The 20,814-nt window shown below is 43.8% G+C and overlaps 1 protein-coding gene across 2 annotated transcripts; it reads left to right on the top strand.

Annotated features, from left to right (window-relative positions):
* The first annotated feature begins 8,103 nt into the window (after nucleotides 1–8,103).
* Nucleotides 8,104–20,814, top strand: LOC109376673 (zinc finger protein 264-like). Of its 2 annotated transcripts, none has more exons than XM_019632744.1 (4): nucleotides 8,104–8,228; nucleotides 9,879–9,984; nucleotides 13,424–13,519; nucleotides 18,533–20,814. In XM_019632744.1, exons 1-4 carry the CDS (start codon nucleotides 8,199–8,201, stop codon nucleotides 20,158–20,160), a joined length of 1,860 nt encoding a protein of 619 aa, XP_019488289.1. In that variant the 5' UTR covers nucleotides 8,104–8,198; the 3' UTR covers nucleotides 20,161–20,814. The 2 variants fall into 2 exon arrangements, with proteins under 2 accessions (XP_019488289.1, XP_019488288.1); XM_019632743.1 differs by having other exon boundaries at nucleotides 9,879–10,005.

Raw genomic sequence — 20,814 nt, 5'->3', positions numbered from 1 at the left:
CTCATATGTGGGATCCGAACCGGGGCCCTCTGGCATCCCAAGCGAATTCTTAACCATCGCGCCACTCGGCCGGCCCTGATGTATTTGACTTTTAACAAATAAAGTTTGATCACAAATCAAACATTTTCTGAAAACAAATTTTTAACCAGAAAAATAACCCACTTAACAAGAAACCTTTCCACTTTATTCACTTAAAACAGCAATAAATTGTTATGTTGTTCACTTCTATTTATGAAATTTTTTTCGTTAAATTTGTATGGAAACCTAGAGCACAGTTTTCTGCTGTTTGTATTTATTAATATTTCTAATTTTGATACCAATTTTTATGTACACCTATTTGGGCATTAAGTATGCCCAAATTTGTATGACTTGAGTTAATGAATATAAATGAAATATTTACATATATTTGCTCCAATTAAATATTAAATATTGTATTTATTTTAAAATACATATATTAAATTTATACTAATATTTTAAAATATATATGGCACTTAAAAAGCCAACTAGTGCAATGTTCAGGAAAAGAAGAAAAATGAGTGCGGAAATGAATCTAAATCATAGGGAGCATTTATAATTTTGACTAGAAAAACAGTATTCCAGCTACTGAAAATGATCCAGTATCCAACATTGACAAGGTTAGAGTAGAATTGTCATCAAATGCAGAGTCAACTAGAATCTTTTTGTCATGTGAGGAAAATAATGAAGAAAGGGGAATGCTAGAATTTCCAGTGAACATGAGTAAGAATAAGAAAGTAAGAAGAAAAGAAAAGGAAAAAAAATACTGTTTAAAATAAATTTTAATAAACCTCCATTATAGTTTCCAATTCCCAATAAAATAGTAAGGATTTTAACAGAAATGGATCTGACTCAGGACAAGATGCAGATTTTAGAGATTTTACTTTACATGAAGGCCAACAATTTTCAAAAGACTGGTGTTTTAAAAAATATTCTAATGACAAGCTGCTTCATCATGATTTGCTCATTTATTCCAAAGATTCCTTGTCTTCATTTTATTTTCCATTTGCAACTCAAACTCATCATTTCTAGAGAGTGACATTGTAAGTACTTGCCCCCAACACACTTCAATTTTGCAATCTGGTTTAGTTTAATTTTCTGATTTTATATGTCACCTATGTAAATAAATAAAAGTAAACAGTATTGGAAATACATAAAATCTTCTACAATTAATTAAGACTAAGACATACATCCAAATAAAAAAAATATCTGAACATTCATTTATTCATACATTTCACATATTATTGAGTTTCATAAGATGATGAAGTAAAATCAGATCAGATTTATATATATATGCTTGTCATTATCCCCTAAACAATACAGTATGACAATGATTTACTTAACATTTACATTGCATTATGTATTATAAGAAACCTAGGGATGATTTAAAGTATACAGGAGGATGTGCATATGTTATATGCGAATACTACACCATATTCTATAAGGGACTTGAGCATCCTCAGATTTTGGTATCTTCAGGGGTCTTGGAGCCAAACCCCTGAGGATACTGAGGGATGACTGTACTTATTGAATCTCATCAGATTATGACTTTATGCCCAATTTTGCATATTTTCTTAAATTTTTACTTTGAATACATACATATACATATACATATACATATACATATACATACAGAGGGTGCCAAAAAATGTATACACATTTTAAGAAAGGAAAACTGTATTAAAATTTTAATACTCAATATATACCAATAACAAAAGATGAATACAAGTCACGTTTGACTTCTGCAATTACAAGAGGTACTCAAAGTGGTTACTATCAGTGTCTAGACACTTCTGATTCTAGCAAACTGCTTGGGCAACATTTATCAAAGTGTCCACTTGTATACATTTTTTTGGCACCCTGGTATATGAAGGATGAGTTTTCTGAATTGGTCCTGGGTTTTCTGCAATTGTCTCTCGATCCTGATAAGATTTAAAGATGCTAATGGCTCTATTTCCAGTAGTCAAGAGGGCATTGACAGTGTCAATTGTTTATAAAGATACACAAATATCTCCATTGGATCTAATCAACCACTTGTAAGAAGCAAGGAGTTAAGTGACTGTATATGACACTTTCAAACATTTTTGGAAAACTAAGGAATATAATGGTGTTGGTTGGTTGCTCCTAGTGTTGCTGGACAAAGTGGTGAAAGAAAAGGATGGGCTCAGGGATTTGAATTTCCAAATCACACACCCCGTATGTGATCTAAGAGCTTCTCTGTGTGCCCTGAAGGAGACCCTTATCTCCTGTAAACATAGGGCTGAAACTGCTGAAAATCAAATACAAAACCTTACCCTGTGATTGGCTGACTTACAACACAATTGGGCTCCCAGCCTCACAGGCTATCCACTATAAAAGTGAGGGCATTAATTGGAAATAATGGGATCATGTCAGTTGGGATGGGATGTGTGGGGAAAACTTGAAAATGGGGACATTGAGACCCTGTATTCTGAAGTTTTCTTTGCCAGTGGTAAAGGTCTCTTCTCCCACAGTGGAAGCTACTTCCCCAAGCTCAGTGGTATTCGCCTTTCCACCTCTGAGGGAATTAACAGTGCATTGCCTGAGGAAACGATATGGGTACGGCATTTCAGTTCCCTGAGGCAGTTGCCATGCAAGACAATGCTGATTCTCCTCAGGACTCTCCCACCACAACCCCTCACTGCTTTTAGACCTATAAGTATACTCAAGTCCCAGCAGAGCCCTAAATGGGAGGTAAAAAGTGTGACCCATGAGGAAGTATATTATACTCCAAAAAGAACTATCAATACTTGAGTTTTCTGGGGAACATGTGGGAACAGATACTAAGAATGTGGGATAATGGAGGAGGAAATATAACATTGGATCAGGCTGAATATATTGATATAGGTTCACAAAACAGAGATTCTCTCCTAATATTGCAGCTCATGACCTTGGAAAGGGCTCTAACAGTTTGTTGGGCGGAATTGTGGACCAAAGGATGGCCCAACGTGAGTGAATTGGAAATGCCCAACCTTCCATGGTTTAATGGAGAAGAGATTCAAAGGCTTAGGGACATTTGAATGTTAGAGTAGATTTGTCATTTAGACCTACTCACCCACACTAGGTGGCTCCATAAGACATACCTTTTACCCATACTTTGAGACACAAAATTGTAAGGGGAGCCCCAGCATCCTTGAAGAGCTCCGTGATCCCTCTTCTCTGTAGGCTAAATCTTTCAGTAGGAATTGGAAAACCTAAATGCAATAGGAGTAATTTGATCCTAGGGTAGCAGGGGCTAAGTGGTAGCACTCAATTGATAAATGCAAGGTGGGTGTGGCTACCATGATGGTCAACAGTCAAAGCAGCAATCAGAATAGTCTGATGTGCGCAACCCTATAACATTGGCTAGTTAATCACGGTGTTCCTAGAAGTGCAATATGTAGGAAGGCTACTATATTCTTACTTGATCTATATAACAGAAAGTTCTAGGTTAAGTGAACAAAATCTAACTCAAATCATAAAAACAGAGTCATGATCTATCAATCAATTCCCAGACTAGAACCCCTTTACAGACTCAGAACCTCTTCAATGAAGGGGAGGCCGAGTCCCCTTGAGGAAGGACCCCGGATACTACAGAAAATTTATACCATTATTCTTTCTCCCAGCTTTCCCCAAAGGGACATTTTACCAGGATAACTGTACATGGTGAAAAAGGATAAAATCAGACCTTTTAGAAACTACTGGACACTGGCTTTGAAATGACACTAATTCCAGGAGGCTCAAAATGCCACTAGTCCATCAGAGGAGAATGAGAATGATAAAGCAAATGTGACAAAATGTTAATTGATAAATCTGTGCCAAGGGTATAGTTTCTTTGTGTTATTCTTGAAACTTTTCTGTAATTTTGAAATTATTTACAAATAAAAAGTATATATATATATATATATATATATATATATATATATATATATAGAGAGAGAGAGAGAGAGAGAGAGAGACAAAGACAGAAAGAGAAAGTTTTCTCTACCTCATTCTGATCTGAGTCACAAAATCTTTGTTCTGAATTTGTGGGCCAGACCTGTAACCTGTTTCTAGACTTATGAAATATGTTAAAGGCATATATGTGATTATGTTACATAAGATGGTGAGACTCATCTTTCTGGATTCTCTCTTTCTCACAGACAGATGAAGCAAGCAGTCTTGTTGGCCCACATAAGCAGCTGAAGGCAGTTTCTAGGAGCTAAGGCTGATCTTCACTAACAGACAGCAAGAAACTGAAGCCTTCAGTCCTACAACCACAAGAACATGAATTCTAGCAATCACCTGAATGTGTTTTGAGGTGTATAGTTCCTCAATTGAATCTCTGTTGGGACTTCAGTTCTGACAACTTGAGCACAGTTTTGTAAGACCTTGAAGCAGACAACTCAGCTAAGCTATGACTAGACTCCAGATCCACTGAAAATGTGAAATAATATGTGTATGTTGTTTTAAGTCATTATATTTATGATAACTGTTATACATCAATAGGAAAGTAACACACAATGGAAGATTACAGGATGTCTTCCTCTATACAAAACCCTGACTGCAATGGTCCCATCCTGTCAGAGTCAAAGCCAAAGTCCTCATACTTTCTTACTGCTTTCTACTTGACTCCACGTTAGCTTCCTGTTTTGTTTTGTTTTAAAGAAATTTTATTGGGGAAAAGTGTGTTTTTCCAGCACCCATCAGCTCCAAGTCAAGTCGTTGTCCTTCAGTCTAGTTGTGGAGCGCGCAGCTCAGCTCCAACTCCAGTCGCTGTTTTCAATCTAGTTGCAGGGGGCACAGCCCACCATCCCAGGCAGGAATCAAACCAGCAACCTTGTTGTTAAGAGCACGTGCTCTAACCAACTGAGCCATCTGGCTGCCCACCTGCAGCTCAGCAGCAGCTCGGCTCAAGTTGTTGTCTTCAATCTAGTTGTGGAGGGCACAGCTTACTGGCCCATGTGGGAATCAAACCAGCAACCTTGTTGTTCAGAGCACGCGCTCTAATCAGTTGAGCCACTGGGCCACCCCTAGCTTCCTTTTTTATGCACCGACTGAACACACTTGCTGTAAAGCCTATGCCAAGACATTCCTCCTCCCCTCCCATCTCCACATGGCCCCCTCCCATGGCCACATTGCCCCCTTACCTCCTTTATTGACTTTGTATGTGACCTTCTCTATAAGCTCTCCCCTGATCATCCTAATAAAAACTGCAAACCAACACCCCCAACTCTGGCACATTCACCTTACTCTTTTCTTCCTTTTCATCTTCTTTGTCTGATATATGCTTTACTATAACTATTGTTCATTTTCTGTCTCCCCCTCTAGACGTCGCTCATGAGGGCAAGGGTCTTTGTTTTGTTCACTCATATAAACCAAAAATTTAAAATAATGTCTAACACAAAGAAAACACACTATAGACATTTCAGTAGGATACAATGGAACCTTGGCTCACAATTTTGAAAAATTGTGTATTTTTTAAGCAATACAATTGTTTTTTTAAATTAAACAATTCTGAGTAGAAGACAAATGCATATGGCACAAAAACAAAATGTTGTGACATGATAAGCAATGAGAAGCTTTACTCCTACTTATTCCCTGACTCACAAGTAGCCAAATTGAGTGACTTTTTTTAAGCAAAGACAAATGTACATTAGAATTTTCCCATTTTATTAGCCAGAAGGTAGCATAGCATATTCATTCTTGGACTTTAGGTATTTTTATACTTAACACTATATCCTAGAGCTATTTCCAGACCAGTACATGAAGGATGTCCACATTTTTCTTCAAAGCTATACACCCTTTAAACTTCTGAAAAAGCAGTCTGAAAGATGAGAAGCAGAAAATATTTCTTGTTTCCTGGCAGCTGCAAGGAAAGCAGATGTAGTTTGTCATCAAGCCTTGTGGAAGCAAATGGTTACAAAGGAATTATGTAGACTATGAGCTGGAAAAATAATCCCTAACCTCTGAAATTTCTGTTTTTCTGATTGATTTTCCTACCTAATGTACTTGGCTATCTAGTAATATTTATTGTTCTTTTCTCAAAGGTATAAAGTCCCAGTCAAATTTCTTTGTTAGCCACAAGTGCATCCACGGGATTCCAATATCAGATAATTTAACATTAGATCAATAGATCCAAATGGATCACATTGCATTCATCATATGTAATCTGTCACATGTAATATGATCTATCATAACAATGGATCAATACCCGATTTGATCTGGTTAGATGAAAGTACATCTTTTTTCCTATCTTTACTTGGAGATGAAGTATGGTTTAAGGTGTGTATGGGTGCCAAGTTGACAAAGGGTGGAATATGATGGCTAGTTTTATGTGTAAATGTGGCTAGGCTATACTACCCAATTATTGGATCAAAATTAACCTAGGTGCTGCTTTGCAGTTATTTTGCAGATATATTTAACATCTACAATAAATTGACTTTAAGCAAAAGATTTTATTTTGATGACAGAGGTGGGCTTTATCCAATCATCGAAAGGCGATATGAGAAAAAGTAAGAGTACCCTGAGGAAGAATTCAGCCTCAAGACTGCAACATTAGGTCTACCTAGAGTTTCCAACCTGCCCTCTACCCTATGGATTTGGACTTGCCAGGCCCTCAATCACATAAGCCAATTCCTTGAAATAAACCTCTCACATATATACTATGCATACATATATGTGATGTATGTATACATATGCCTATATAAGTGCATGTATGTACATACACATATATACATATTTATAAAATATGTATATTCTATTAGTTCTCTGCAGAACTCTTCGTTCCTTAACCTAATTAACGTCCTGTCATGATACTCTTCTCTCACTTTAAAAAAATTAAATCTCTTAAGGGCATTTTTTGCACTCCCTGATTCCATTTCTCAATCTCTCTGCATCCCCAAATAATGAAAGGCACATTTTATTCTCTAGGCTCCACAGTTGTGGGAAACCCACCAAAGGTGACTTCTAAGATTGTTTAATATACCTCTGGGTGTACATTAAAACCCTTAACATGAGTTTCTTGGTTTCTTGTCATCAACCACTTAATGAAATCGGCTTGGTCCAGGGCTCATGCTTTGCCCATTCTCCTCTCCAATCTACACTCATTCCTTTGACGGTCTCACCTAGTTCATGACTTGAAATAACAGTGTAAGATAACCCCCAAATTTATATATCCAGGCGCCATCTCTCTGCTAATGTTCAGTCATAGGTTGAAATGCCTATCTGGCAGACACTGTGTTTTCAGACATTTCAAATCCATCATGCTGGAAACGGGAGTCCTGAGTTTTCCTCCAGGCCTCCTCCACTTGCGGCCTCCCCACCTCAAAGGATGGCAAACTCATTTTTGGGTGATCTGGCCAACTGCGTGCCTTAGAAGTTCATTCATAAGGTAAAGTAGGCTCTGGGTCAAACAAGGCCCAGGAGAGTGCCAACGTGCGCAACGTATGGAGGCGGGACTTTCGCCGTCCTCCACAGGAGGATTCTTACGCTACTTTTTCGTCTGTGTATCCTAAGAAGAGGATCCAGGGAAGAGATAACGGGAATGGGGAAGTCACCAGGCGAGTCGAGGGCCCGACCCCGCGCCTTTACACTCGCCGTGAACTGGACGAATGTCCCTGCCTCCCAGGCCTCGATTTCCCCGGGGACGGGGGCTCATGCGCCTTTTCCGCAGAGGAAAGCCTCCTGGTTAAAGCACTGCTCGCGTCGTTGGATATTGGGGTGGGAGACTACATTACCCAGAAGGCTGTGCATCGTATGTGAGGCGGCCGCTGGCCAATGACGGCCCGGGACGGGCGATTCTGATGGCTTACGTGCGTGGGCGGGACTTCCGGGTTTTGCACAGCGGACGCCATTTGCCTCTGCGTTTGGGTTCCAGAGGGCCCTGTCTGGCCGACCGCTGTGCCTACTCTTCCCAGACATTTCGTCGGCTCACCTTTCCGAGCAGGGGAAGCGGATAGGAATCACCTCTGAGCCTGTGTACAGGCCTTGACTCCCCATAACGGGCGTGTCTCCGGGTCTCCCGCCGTGCCGCGGCCTCCCCGGGGCCTGTGTCACTGCCGTTCATCCCCGCCGTCGCCAAGGGCTGACCCTAGGGTGTTGTGCGCCCTTTACACGTAGGACAGTGAGGCTCGGAGTGCGACGGTCCGTCAAGGTCGCCCGGGTGCTCACTTTTTCCAGCCTCGCTCGACCTACAGGGTCCCACGATGGCGATGTCGCCGACCCACCAGACACAGGTGAGTGGACAAGGATTTCGGAATTTCTGCTTCTCGTTGTGGGTGGAGACAGTTTCTGACGGGGCTAGGAGCCAAGACATCCACCGGTTTGTCTTCGCAGATGTCTTGTGTTTTGTCAGGTGACGTTGGGTTGCCACTTAATTTGTCCCCAGTATTAAACGGTGTTGGGCCTCTTGACAGATTTTAAGTTGTTGAAAGAATGGATGACGCCATCTCTAGGGGTCCCGTCATAATTAGAATAAATCTCAACCCCTACCGCGTTCTGCAGGGATCCTCTCTGGCCCACCTGTCCTCCCAATAGGTGATCTTGGACATTGGGGTTAGAGGAGAGGGGCATTTCCAGACAGAGAGAAGTGCATGGACAAAAGAGAGGTATTGTGGTTGCTTAAGGAGGCCCCAGAGGGCCTGTGAGATTGCCATGGTTCCCCGGGCTGCTGAGACTTGTGTTGGGAGGGTGAGGGTGTGCAAGGTGCTCCACCTATCCTCATGCAGGACAGACTTCATGGCCAGTCAAAGGCGCTTCTTCTCGTGGCCACAGCCGGTGTTATCTTTAGTCATCTGTGGTCCTTGGTCCTGAAGTATCTTAGTCTCTCGGTAAGTGCCCTCAGGATTCAGGAAGGAAAAAGACTAGCAATTCATTGTGGAATCCCCTTGGGAGTCTGTGAGACCCAGGGGAGCTGGTCCAGGCCCTGCCATTACCAACGTAGGTGCCACCCTTTCAGGTGACTCTCCTGTGAAGTCGCTGGTGAGCCTTTGCTGCTCTATCCATGTTCACAGATGTATTTTTAGAGGTGACAAGAACTGATTTAACACAAAAACTGCTGAAAATGCTTGACAACCTTCTTACTGTGTATTCACTTCGATGATGGAGACATGCCAGATTACTCTGTTACACCCTTGTAGACAGTAACCTGTGCTAAAATCTTGCTCCTGGTTTGTAACACATGAGACTTTGGATGAACTGGTGGAACTCCCTTATTCTCACGTCATTCACTGTGGCATGGAGGTGATGAGATATTTACCTCAGGGGCTGTGGGAGAATGAATCAAAATCCCAAAGCACACCAAGCATTGAATAATTTCTGTCTACATCTCACAACTTTTATTGGTGAAGTGGAACTATTATTGTATTGATCCAGAAACTGAGGCTCAGAGAAATGAAGTGATGTCTCCAAGGTAGGACAGTTGGCCAGTGTCGGGTTTCAAGAGTTTGAATGCAAACCAAGAGAGACTTAAGAACTGGAGACTTTTAGTCACTTAACCAGGATGTGAAACCCTAAGCATGGGGCAGGTGGTTGCAGGATCAGTGAGGCTCAGATATTGCTGTTATTACCATTATTGGTATTATTATCGTTATTTCCTCAGTCCTTTGATGTCTTAGAGCCCTTGCTATCTGCATCTCATAGTACATATGTTGTTTCCACTGTCTTGTGTGACTTTTCAATGAATTCCACATAGGAGGCTTCTTTTTTGCACTCTTATGTCCAAAGCATTATCCGCTTCCACCCTGAGCCCAGCACTGAGCTCGTCTCTCAGGAGATATTCGATGATTAAGGCTTTGATGTATACACGTTTACCGTGATGCAGAATGAGCGCTGATTCTATGCAACAGCCACAAGGCCAATGCTACTACCTCTATTTCACATTCCAGATGTCTGTGACCTTTGATGATGTGGCTGTGACTTTCACCCAGGAGGAGTGGGGGCACCTTGATCTGGCCCAGAGGACCCTGTACCAGCAAGTGATGCTAGAAAATTGTAAGCTCCTGGTGTCTCTGGGTAAGTCCTCCCCACTCTGCCATGGGGGACACCTGCCACCTCCTTCATTTCAGCCTCTGGCTCTATCTTGGCTGGTCAAGAAGGCTCCACGAGCCTTCCCTCCCTCCTGCCACCAGCTTCAGTCATTTTCTAGACTCACCTCTTGCAGTCTCCTGGTCTCTGTTGGGCAAGAAACGATTTCCCTCTGGCTCCTAGAAAGTGGTGGAAGGAACTGGGGGTGTTCTGTAGAACCCAAAGGCAGATGTCCAGTCGGGCCCACTGAGGGACTGGTAGAGGAACTGGGAACCACCAGGACTACACCTGGCTGCTGGGTCTTTTCTTCTGGCTTCTCTCTCTGGGTCTGCTTGTGTCACTCTATTCAGAATGGCGTTTACTCCTCAGCTGGTTTGCAACAGTACTGGCCACCTCAGTGTTGGCTCTCTGTGGCCCCAGATTCCTTGTCTGTACTTCTTTGCACGTTTATATTGTTTCTTTTTCTTACTTTGCGACTAGGCTCCCTGGGGCATCCCTGAGGCAGGAATGGCCACACAAGCCCATACTTTCCGGGACCTCTCACCCCAGTGCCCAGCACAGACTGGCTTCTGTCTGAGGTCCTTATTTCACATTGCAGAGAGGGATCTGACTGAGCGAGCCTGCTCAGCTCAAGTATCCCTACAGGCCAGTTGTCAGGGCCGTGAGTGACGGGATGTTGTGCAAGAAGGGGGTGAGCAGGCAGGTCCCTAGGAGGCCTTTGCCCTCGTTGCCATTGGGTATTGTCCTGAACAACATGGTCTCGGCTATGGGCCTTCCTTTTATTTGGGTGTTTACCTGATAAGCTTCTGGCAGTTGCAAGTGGCCTCTGTTGTGAGTGGTGGCCTCCATTTTTAGGGAGTCCCAAACAACCTCAGAGGGGCTGGGCTTACATCTAGGGGACCAGTGGTGGCAGCCCTGGCATCCTGATTGTGTGACTGGTTTTAGGGAGGAGACTTTTAGAATGCTGAAAGGCAGTTGTACTCGGAAGTTCCTAGATACATTGGCCAATTGGCTGTACAATCACGAATGAATTGAGAGATCTTCTCAGGTGTCTCAACGGGGACCAGGAAAAAAGATACTCCTTACTCTAGTTATTTTACTTTTTCACTATACATTGAACCACCAGTCTCAAAGGATGGGATCCCTGATACTCTATAGGGTTCCAGGCGCAAATGCAAGAGTATACAGCAAGCGACAGTGACAAGATTTGCCCATGAAGCAGTTTAAGCCTCTTCTTTGCAATGGCATCTGTGAGGGGATGTCCTACGCCACATTGCAAGTAGATCCCTGTACACCACCAGGGACCAGTGTCTGGACTCTTCTCCAGAGGTACCCTCTTAACAGGACAGACCAGTGCATTCGGTTCTGCAGGATGGGGAGGGAGAGTGACACCCCTCAGCAGCCACTGCCTGCAGTGTTGTTGACTTAGTTGGTGACGCTTGTATCCCAACACAGTCTCTGGGGGAACATCACCCTGCTGCAAAAGCCAGTTATCTAGCTATCCTGTTTGCCCCTGGCGTCACCAGCCCAGAAATTTGGTCTGTTAACCACAGAAAAACAGACTGATGAGATCGGTCTTCCAGATAAGGTGCTAACTAGGCAGTTGTAGCCCTTGCAGACCTAGATAACCGTAGCTTTAAAACTGAGGTACTGTCACGTCCAGCGTGGCAAGGGCAAATGGGGCACGAGAGGGGCGATGCAGATTAAATAAGTGCTCATGAGACAAAAGTCAGATAGGAACGAGACCAAGGGACACAGCCTGTAAGACTGAGCCCCGAATCGGGTCTTCGTATGGCTTTTGAGAAAAAAATTAAAGGAAGAGAAACTGAATTACTCAAAGATCCGTGTGCTACGTGCCTTAAGGCTGTTTTCCATTAACCAGCTCCCACTGTATTCCAACATGTACGATTCCTTCGTACAGCCTGCACAACCCCCAGGACAGCGTTACTGTTCGTGTGCTATTCAATTAAGGGAGATGACCGATATCATTCCACCAGGTCTCGGTAGTTCCGACAAACTTCCTCAGGACCTCGTTAGGTCAGGGGTTGGGGGGCAGGGCGGGGGGGGGGCGGTCGTGGATGTAGCTGTAAGGCAACAAGGCACTCCTTCAAAACTCTGCTTAGGGTTTAAAAATAGAGGTAGATTGTTGAAGGCACATGTCATGTTTGATATTATTCCATAAATTCATTTCAATTTTAAGTAACATAATGCATTTAAACTGCCTGGCACAGTTCTGGGGATATGGTTACACTATATAAATGTTACAAAGCACCTGTACCCAGGAGCCACAGTTTAGTGAAATCTTGTTAGAAAGTGACATTTGAGCTGAGACCCAAAGAGTTAGAGTTAGCTAGAAGGAACTAGGTAGGAGTCAGAACAGCTTTTCAGGTGGAAGGGCGTACACATGCAAAGGCCCTGAGGTCACAGGGATAATGACTCCTGACAGCACTAAAGGACAGTCTTGTTCACCTTTCCACTGCCTCGTCACCAAGCCCTGTGCTGGGCACGTGGCAGACATGAGTGAACATTGTTTAGTGACAACTGATGGACCCTGGGCTGTGGTTCACAATCTCCCAGGGGCGGCTTTTGGTGCCTCTCACTGACTTCTCACAGACACCCTGCATCTGTGCTTGGCTACATGTGACAGACCAGCTCAGTCTTCACCCTGAAGGCAATTTCCTGTCTCCTAAGGAGCTCAGAGATGGGGCAGGCTCCTGACTTGTGGTGAGTGCCGACCCAGTGTCTGTGTTTTTGTTTTCTGTCATTGGTCTGGGTCCTTAGGCAGATTTTCTCACAGAGGTCCCAGGATGCTGTAGGAGCAAGTGGAGCTGCAGGTCCCCTCACTCAGCCATCCTGCAGTGACTGTTTCTCCCCACAGAGTGGCTGATATAGGTCACTCCCTACCTCAAACTACTGGTCACTGAGGAGGCCAACTGCGAACTGTGAGCACCAGGGGTTTCAACCCTCCCTCGATACCAGATCACCTGGAGAGGTTTTTAAATCTACTTTCTGGGCCTTACCTGCTTTCAGCTAGATGTGAACCAGACACCCCAGGAGGTGCTGACACACAGGCGGTGGAGACCCACTTACTTGGATTAATTAGAGAGGACCTTCTGGAAGGAGGGGGTTGTATCTCCCAGGTCTTACGGCGACAAATGAACAGACCTGGAATTCCATGAAATGGAATGAAAGGGAGTAGGTGCTGTCTACGCAGCCAGGATTACTGTTTATGGTTTATGATCCCAATGGCTGTGTTTGTTCCCTGTCTTTCCAGGTCATGTCAGCATTTGCATGAATGGGAGCAGCGTCATTCTGAGGCCTGGTCCACATCCTAAAGTCACCACCTAGACTGACAGGTTTTATTTTTTTTCACAGAAATCCTTATGTCCTCTTTCTCCATGAACAGGGTGTCCTGTTCCCAGACCTGAGCTGATCTACCAGCTGGAGCACAGGCAGGAGCTATGGACGGTGAAGAAAGACCTCTCGCAAAGTACCTGTCCAGGTAGGAGCCAAGATGTGGGCAAGTGAGAGACCCTGCAGCTTCAGACCTCGAGGAGACCACTGTCATGCATCCCTGGGGAAGCTTCTTGTGGCCTGTCTGGTGGTTTGGAAGCCATGGAGCCCTTTGATCTGTGGGCCCTCTGACCTCTTGGAGGACAGAGGTGTGTGACTAAGATCTGTCTTAGGCTCAAAGCCTGGCTTGCCGACCACCAGCTCTGTAGCTGCAGCGAAGTTGCAGATCTCGCTATGTCTTTGTGTAAGCTAAGACTAGCTACTGGATCAGACAACTCCAGAATCTCAGTGCTCAGCATATGGAAACTGTTTCTCTCACTCCCACTGGGGTGGATCCATGTGGGTCAGCAGGGAGCTGTGTACCGCACAGATATTCGGGGACCCAGGTCCATTCTGTCATCATGTGGCTTTCATGTTGTCCTGACATCCTGCAGCTGGCAGAGGAAAATGGAGAGAGGAAGGGGCTCTGTTGCATTCACTCCCACAAATACCATGTTCCTTTTACATCCTACTGACAAGAACTAGGTATTCAGGCACACTTGGGTGTGTGGGGCTGGGAAGTGTGGCAAAGCTTTGTGTCCAGTTTGAGGAGCAAAGGGTTTGGTGAGTGTTGTCTGCTACACTTGGTGTGTTCCTGGAAGATGCTGGTAATCATTGTTTCTGTGTCATCAGGTTGTTTGTGGCTGTAAGCACATCATGTATTTATGTGTAAAACTGCTTTGCACAGTGTCTGAGCCATACATAGTAAGTGATTCATGAAAAGTAAGCTGTTGGTACTTTTCATGTTCCGTTAGTCCTAGTGAGTGAGGTAGCTCACGTTTCCCTCTGAACTCTGAGGAGAAGGGCCTTTCTTCCTCTCCCAGTTACCCTCTCTAGCTCTACTCTGCCTGTCCCCCTTCTCCCTTCACCCATCCTGAGTGTCAGCCAGAAACAGGCACTTCCTCTCCCCCTGTCTTTCTGCACCTCCTGTTTAGAAAAACCTCAAGGTGACATTTGATCTTCTCTGCCCCACATCTGGGCTGCTGAGGGTACTGGGCCATGAAGTGTGGAGATTGGTGTCACTCAGTGCCATGTTCTCTCCCCTCTGTTGGTCTCTTGGGCTTCTCAGCCAGCCTGTGAATCTACTCAGCCCATCGTCAACCCCTTAGGTCTGCTCCAAGCCTTCTGCCCTCTCCTCAGTCCTACATCTCTACTTGAAAGCCTCAAAGGCACCTAACGTCAGCATGCCTGGCAGTTACCCATGACGTGGCTCACTCCTCCCACCTCCAAGTTTCAGTGAAGGTCCTGCCACTCAAGCAGGTTAGAGACTGAACTCTGCCTCAGAGAATAACATAGCTCCACCTCTAGCCATGCCTGCATCCAGTCATCCAGACAATGCCCCCTTCCCACACATGTCTCAGCGTGTGACCAGGACTTGTCAACCAGTTTCCACTTTGAAAGAAAATACCACCTCCTCCTGTTGCCTGACTCTCACCCTGACACATTCATTTACTCTTGTGTCTGTGACTTCTCCTTTCACCTGGTGGTAAGGTCTTGGCCCTGGCCATGAACCAGAGTTCAGATCACACCTTTTCAGGGAAATTCTTTGCTTGTATTCTTTGCTTATATGCTATTTTTGTAACTTTATCCTTTTTCTGCTCAACATAAAAATATGCTCAGGGTCCTTATAGTTGAAGAAAATAAAAAATGCACCTGGGGCCGACCAAGTGGCTCAGTTGGTTAAGAGCACAAACTCTGAGCAACAGGGTCACCGGTTTGATTTCTACATGGGCCAGTGAGCTGCGCCTGAGCTGAGCTGCTGCTGAGCTGCCAACAGGTGGTGACAGCACATGCTCCTAACAACAAGGTTTCCAATTCGGCTCCTGCGTGGGATGGTGGGCATAGCCCACCATCTTGAACACGGCGCCTTGAGCTGAGCTTCCTGAGCTGCCGTCGGGTGACCGGATGACTCAGTGGTTAGAGCATGGGCTCTTAGCAACAAGGTTTCCGGTTTGACTCCTCCATGGGATGGTGGGCTATGCCCACCCACAACTAAGATTGAACACGGCACCTTGAGCTGAGCAGCCGCTAGCTGCCCACAGGTGGCCAGATGGTGACTGGATTTGGAGCTGAGCTAGCTGCGCCTCCACAACTGAGATTAAAGGACAGCAACTTGGCTGTTCCCCTTCCCCAATTCTCCAATAAAACCTTAAAAAAAAAAAAATGCTTCTGTCTCACATTGTATTCATCCACTCTTGGAGAGGTTTAACTTTTTGCATCTTTTCACTCATAAACAGTTGCCAAGATCATTCATACTTACTGGTCACCTTGCCCTAGGTTAGGGGTGTCCGTGATTTTTCTTGGAGTGGATGGTTGAATGACAGGCTGTGCAAATTTTCAAGTTTACACAATAATTGCCATTGTTTTCTCAAGTGGCTATACCAGTTCACACTTCTCCCAATAAAAATGGGAGTTTCCATTGATCATATCCTTTCCACTCTTTGATAGTCTAAGGCTCCTCAATTCTTGCTTCTCAAGTGGACATGCAATTGTATCTCATTGTCTTTAGCACCTTATATGATTGTTGACCAATCTGTGTTTTCATCTTTGAAATGTCATTTCACGATAAATGCCTACTTTTCTATTGACTTGTTTGCTTTTTAATTTGTAGCAATTTTTTGTACATTTCTGATACTTTTATCAGTTATGCTACTATATGATTTTCTATTTTTTAAAGTTCTCACTCTCTTTAAAGTACATTTTGTTGAAGAGGTTCTTATTTTAGTGTAATCTAACTTATGACATTTCTTATATGATTGATGATTTTTTGTTTTGCATAAAAATCTTGCTTTACACCCAATATCAAAAAGATATTCTTGTTTTATTCTAAAAGTTTTAAAACTTGGCATTTGACATTTAACTGTTTGCTCTGAAGTAGCATTTGAGTACAGTGTGAGATAGGAATGCGATTTTGTCATGCCCAGAGAGTCACCAGTTTTTTCAGCTCTGTTTACTATATATATATTCTGTCCTTCTACCACCAAGCTGCTGTGCCTCCTCTGCCATCTTTGATAGCTCCATGCATGTGTGTGTGTATTTCCTGAGCTCTCTATTCTTGTTCCAGTGCTTGTTTGTCTTTCTGTGGCAGTACTACTGTGTCTTAAAATCTCCCCTTATATTATCTAGTTAAGTAGGTGTCCATCTTTTTATTCTTGCCTCTTTGGTCTTTCATGCAAATCCACAATCAGACCATAGTTCTGTGATAACCTGGTTGTCACTTTATAGGGCATTGTATTGAATTTTTTTATTCATTTGGGTAGAATTGTTTTATATTATTAAATTCTTCACTGGTAACCCTCTTTAATGTCTTCAAGTAAAGTGTTATCATTTTGTCCATCTAGATCATGTGTATTTTGCCAGTCTTTTCACCAAACTGTTCCTCAGGCATACCAGACAACATTTTCAGCCCATTCCTGCTCATCTCCTGCCTTATGAGCCCTGTTCTGGGAGTCCCCCGAGTCAGAACCTTTGGAATCAGCTCCTCTCTGTCCCCATGTGTGCCTGGATTATCATCAGCATTGTCCTGTCATGCTCTGCATTGTCTTCATACATTCGGTCTTCTATGGGAGACAGTGGGAAGTGCTCTTCCCACTTACTGTCCGTGGCAGCTATTAAGGTGCCAGTAGGACTCACATCATGGGCACCTCCTATTGGAAAATTCCCTTGATGTTTTCCTACACAGAGTTAGCCAAACTCAAGGTTAAGGACACAGAACTCATGACTGCCTTGTCTGCCCAGGTCTTCTGACACCAGCTACAAGTTCAGGGATTTCCTAAAACCACCCTTGGGTTTGATGATTTGATAGAAAGACTTAGAAAACTCCCTAAAACCTGTTATACTCACTATCGTATTTATTACAGACAAAGGATACAAATTAGAAGACATGCAGAGTGTGGGGCTGAAAGTGTTCCAAACACAAAGCCTCTGTATCCTCAGCAGCTCGTTACCTCCTGGCATTGATGTGCATGGAGTATTGCCTGCCCAGGAAACACACCAGAGCCTCGGTATCCAGATTTTCATTGAGAGTTCATTACATAAGCACTCTTGATCGAGTCTTTGCCAGTGGGACTCAGTTCAGTCCCTAGCCCTCCTTCCCATTGCTGAGGCCCAGCTGATATCTTGTGGCTCAAAGCCCCAACTTTCTAATTATATGGTTGGTTTTTTTGATGTGGCCAGACCGTACCCTGAGTCATCTCCTTAGTATAAACTATCTAGGGGCCCATAATGAGTTATCTCTTGTCATAAACTATCAGTTACGTTTCTTGGGGCTCACCATGAGTAACAGAGACACTCCTGTCATTCTGCAAATACTCAGAATTTAGAGGTTACTTCCTTGCGTTGAGACAAAGATCACTCTTCTCTGTGGGGACTTTAATTTTGCATTAACCACTTCCTGTCTTCACTGGGGCTGTGTTAGGTGCCTTTTCTTAGTGTTTTTGTTTGTTTGTTTGTTTGTTTTTTAAATGTTATTGGAGAACAGTGAGTTATTCCAGGGCCCATCAGCTTTAAGTCAAGTAGTTGTCTTCAATCTAGTTGTAGAGGTTGCAGTTCCTTGGCCCATGTGGGAATTGAACTGGCAACCTTGGTGTTATGAGCTTGTGCTGTACCACCTGAGCTAACCAACCAACCACCCTCCTAGTGTTCTTGGAGCAAGTGGGATGCCCTCGTTCAGAGGAAATTCGAAATACACAGCGTCATTGTTATTATGTCTAGTCTGGAATTGTGACAGTGTCTCCACTCTAGATCTGCTGTCCCCTCATTCTGCCACTCCCCTGGGTTTCCCTTTTCAAAATTTCCAGGAACCAGGGAAAAAAAAAATTGCAATCCTGGGATTCAGAGGTAGCATAACATAGCAGGCACAGAGGCACTGTTTTCACCTTCAGTTTTTCACTGAAATACTGATTTTGTTTCTTACGTGTTGAGATTACTAACAGGCTCTTTTGTGTACTGTATTGTATTTCAGGTGACAAAGAAAAATTCAAGACCACAGAACTTACTACCACTTGTGAGCCAGTCCTGTCTGAGGAAGCCTTACTTTGGGAACACATAACGCAAAAAGTTCCAGGGGAGCCCCAGGTGGACCAAACCAAGGATCAGAATGGGCCATCAGAATTGAATAGAGGACACATAAGATCAGGAATAGACCTCCAGAAGGAGAAGCTCCTTGAGAACCCTGAACATGGTGGCTTAGGGATAGCTAATGGTGTATGTTCAAGGATTGTACAGGAACCAGTCCTTCCAGGACGTGCTGTTCTTGACCATGACTCACGTAAATCAGGTAAAGATCCCATGGTTCAGGAAGAGGAAAATATCTTTAAATGCAATGAATGTGGGAAAGTTTTTAACAAGAAACACCTTCTTGTTGGACATGAAAAGATTCACTCGGGAGTGAAGCCCTATGAATGCACAGAGTGTGGGAAAACCTTTATTAAGAGCACACACCTCCTTCAACACCACATGATCCACACAGGGGAGAGGCCCTATGAGTGCATGGAGTGTGGGAAGGCTTTCAACCGCAAGTCATACCTTACACAACACCAGCGGATTCACAGTGGAGAGAAACCCTATAAGTGCAATGAATGTGGAAAGGCCTTCACCCACCGCTCCAATTTTGTCCTGCATAAAAGGAGACACACTGGAGAAAAACCCTTTGTGTGCAAAGAATGTGGGCAAGTTTTTCGACATAGGCCAGGATTTCTTCGACATCACATCATCCACAGTGGCGAAAATCCCTATGAATGCTTTGAATGTGGTAAAGTCTTCAAACATAAGTCATACCTCATGTGGCACCAACAGACTCACACTGGGGAGAAGCCCTATGAGTGCAGTGAGTGTGGGAAAGCCTTCTGTGAGAGTGCAGCCCTCATTCACCACTACGTCATCCACACAGGGGAGAAGCCCTTTGAGTGCCTCGAGTGTGGGAAGGCCTTCAACCACAGGTCATACCTCAAGAGGCACCAGCGGATCCACACGGGAGAAAAGCCTTTTGTGTGCACTGAGTGTGGAAGGGCCTTTACCCATTGCTCCACTTTTATCTTGCATAAAAGAACCCACACTGGAGAAAAACCTTTTGAGTGCAAAGAATGTGGGAAAGCCTTCAGCACTAGGAAAGACCTCATTCGACACTTCAGCATTCACACAGGGGAGAAACCCTATGAGTGCAGTGAGTGTGGGAAGGCCTTCAACCGTAGGTCAGGCCTCACGAGGCACCAGCGGATTCACAGCGGAGAAAAGCCCTATGAATGCATGGAGTGTGGGAAATCCTTTTGCTGGAGCACAAACCTCATTCGACACGCCATCATCCACACAGGGGAGAAGCCCTATAAGTGCAATGAGTGTGGAAAGGCCTTTAGTCGCAGCTCATCCCTGAGTCAGCATCAAAGGATGCATTCTGGGAGAAACTCTGTCAGTGTAACAGAAGTGGGAAGACCCTTCACAAGTGGGCAGACTGCAGTCACTCTCCGAGATCTCCTTTTGAGGAAAGACTTTTTGAATGTAACCACTGAGGAAAATGTTTTGCCAGAGAAAACATCTACCACAGCATCTGATTGTACATACCAAAGAGAAACCCCACAAGTATCTTCGCTGTGAGAAAGCCTTTTGTTGCAGATCGTCACTTGTCATGTGAAGGTGAATTTCAGAAATTGATCCAGCCTAGTGTCTTATTCTGCATCTGAGAATTCATCTGTGAGGGAGACACTAGTCTTATTGTGCAACAAGGAGAACCTTCACTTACATTTTTCTACTTAGTTTACACTGCAGTGTTAATCTCAGGAAATTTTTTTTAATCAAGGAGAAGACTTGTAATGAGACTTCTTTGTCAAGCCTATGGCACTTTGTCATGGATTACTTAGGTTACTTGGGGCAAGGTGAATGTTGTCTCAGGGGTAAAGGGCCTTGACCCTTTATATGTCTTATGTCAGGAGAGAGAAGATATTTAAGGAGATAAGGATACACATGAATGTGCACATTCTGTTGTACGAATTAGGACTATTAAGGCTTTGATTTAAAAAACAAACCATCCTCTATAGGATTTTAAAATCTAATACATCTTAATCCCAATCTATTGTTTTTTGTAGCTGTATTGTAAGTCTTTAAAGTGAGTAAAGTGATTCATTTCTCTTTATTATTTAAAATTGACGTAGCTTTCCTAATTCCTTTGACTTTTCATATAAATCTTAAAATAGTTTGTCTATTCTTTTTTTGGGGGGGAGGGGAACAGACAAGTTCCTGTCATTTTGTTCT

The sequence above is a fragment of the Hipposideros armiger genome, unplaced genomic scaffold, assembly GCF_001890085.2.
Source record: "Hipposideros armiger isolate ML-2016 unplaced genomic scaffold, ASM189008v1 scaffold_1168, whole genome shotgun sequence".
NCBI classification, from domain to species: Eukaryota; Metazoa; Chordata; class Mammalia; order Chiroptera; family Hipposideridae; genus Hipposideros; species Hipposideros armiger.
Note: the sequence above shows the minus strand (reverse complement) of the source record. Positions and strands in the feature narration are given on the sequence as shown.

Coding starts and splice junctions, on each gene's coding strand:
- LOC109376673 (XM_019632743.1), top strand. CDS start 8,199: ATGGCGATGTCGCCGACCCACCAGACACAG. Junction 8,229..9,878: donor CGCCGACCCACCAGACACAG/GTGAGTGGACAA, acceptor TTCACATTCCAG/ATGTCTGTGACCTTTGATGA. Junction 13,520..18,532: donor CTCGCAAAGTACCTGTCCAG/GTAGGAGCCAAG, acceptor ATTGTATTTCAG/GTGACAAAGAAAAATTCAAG.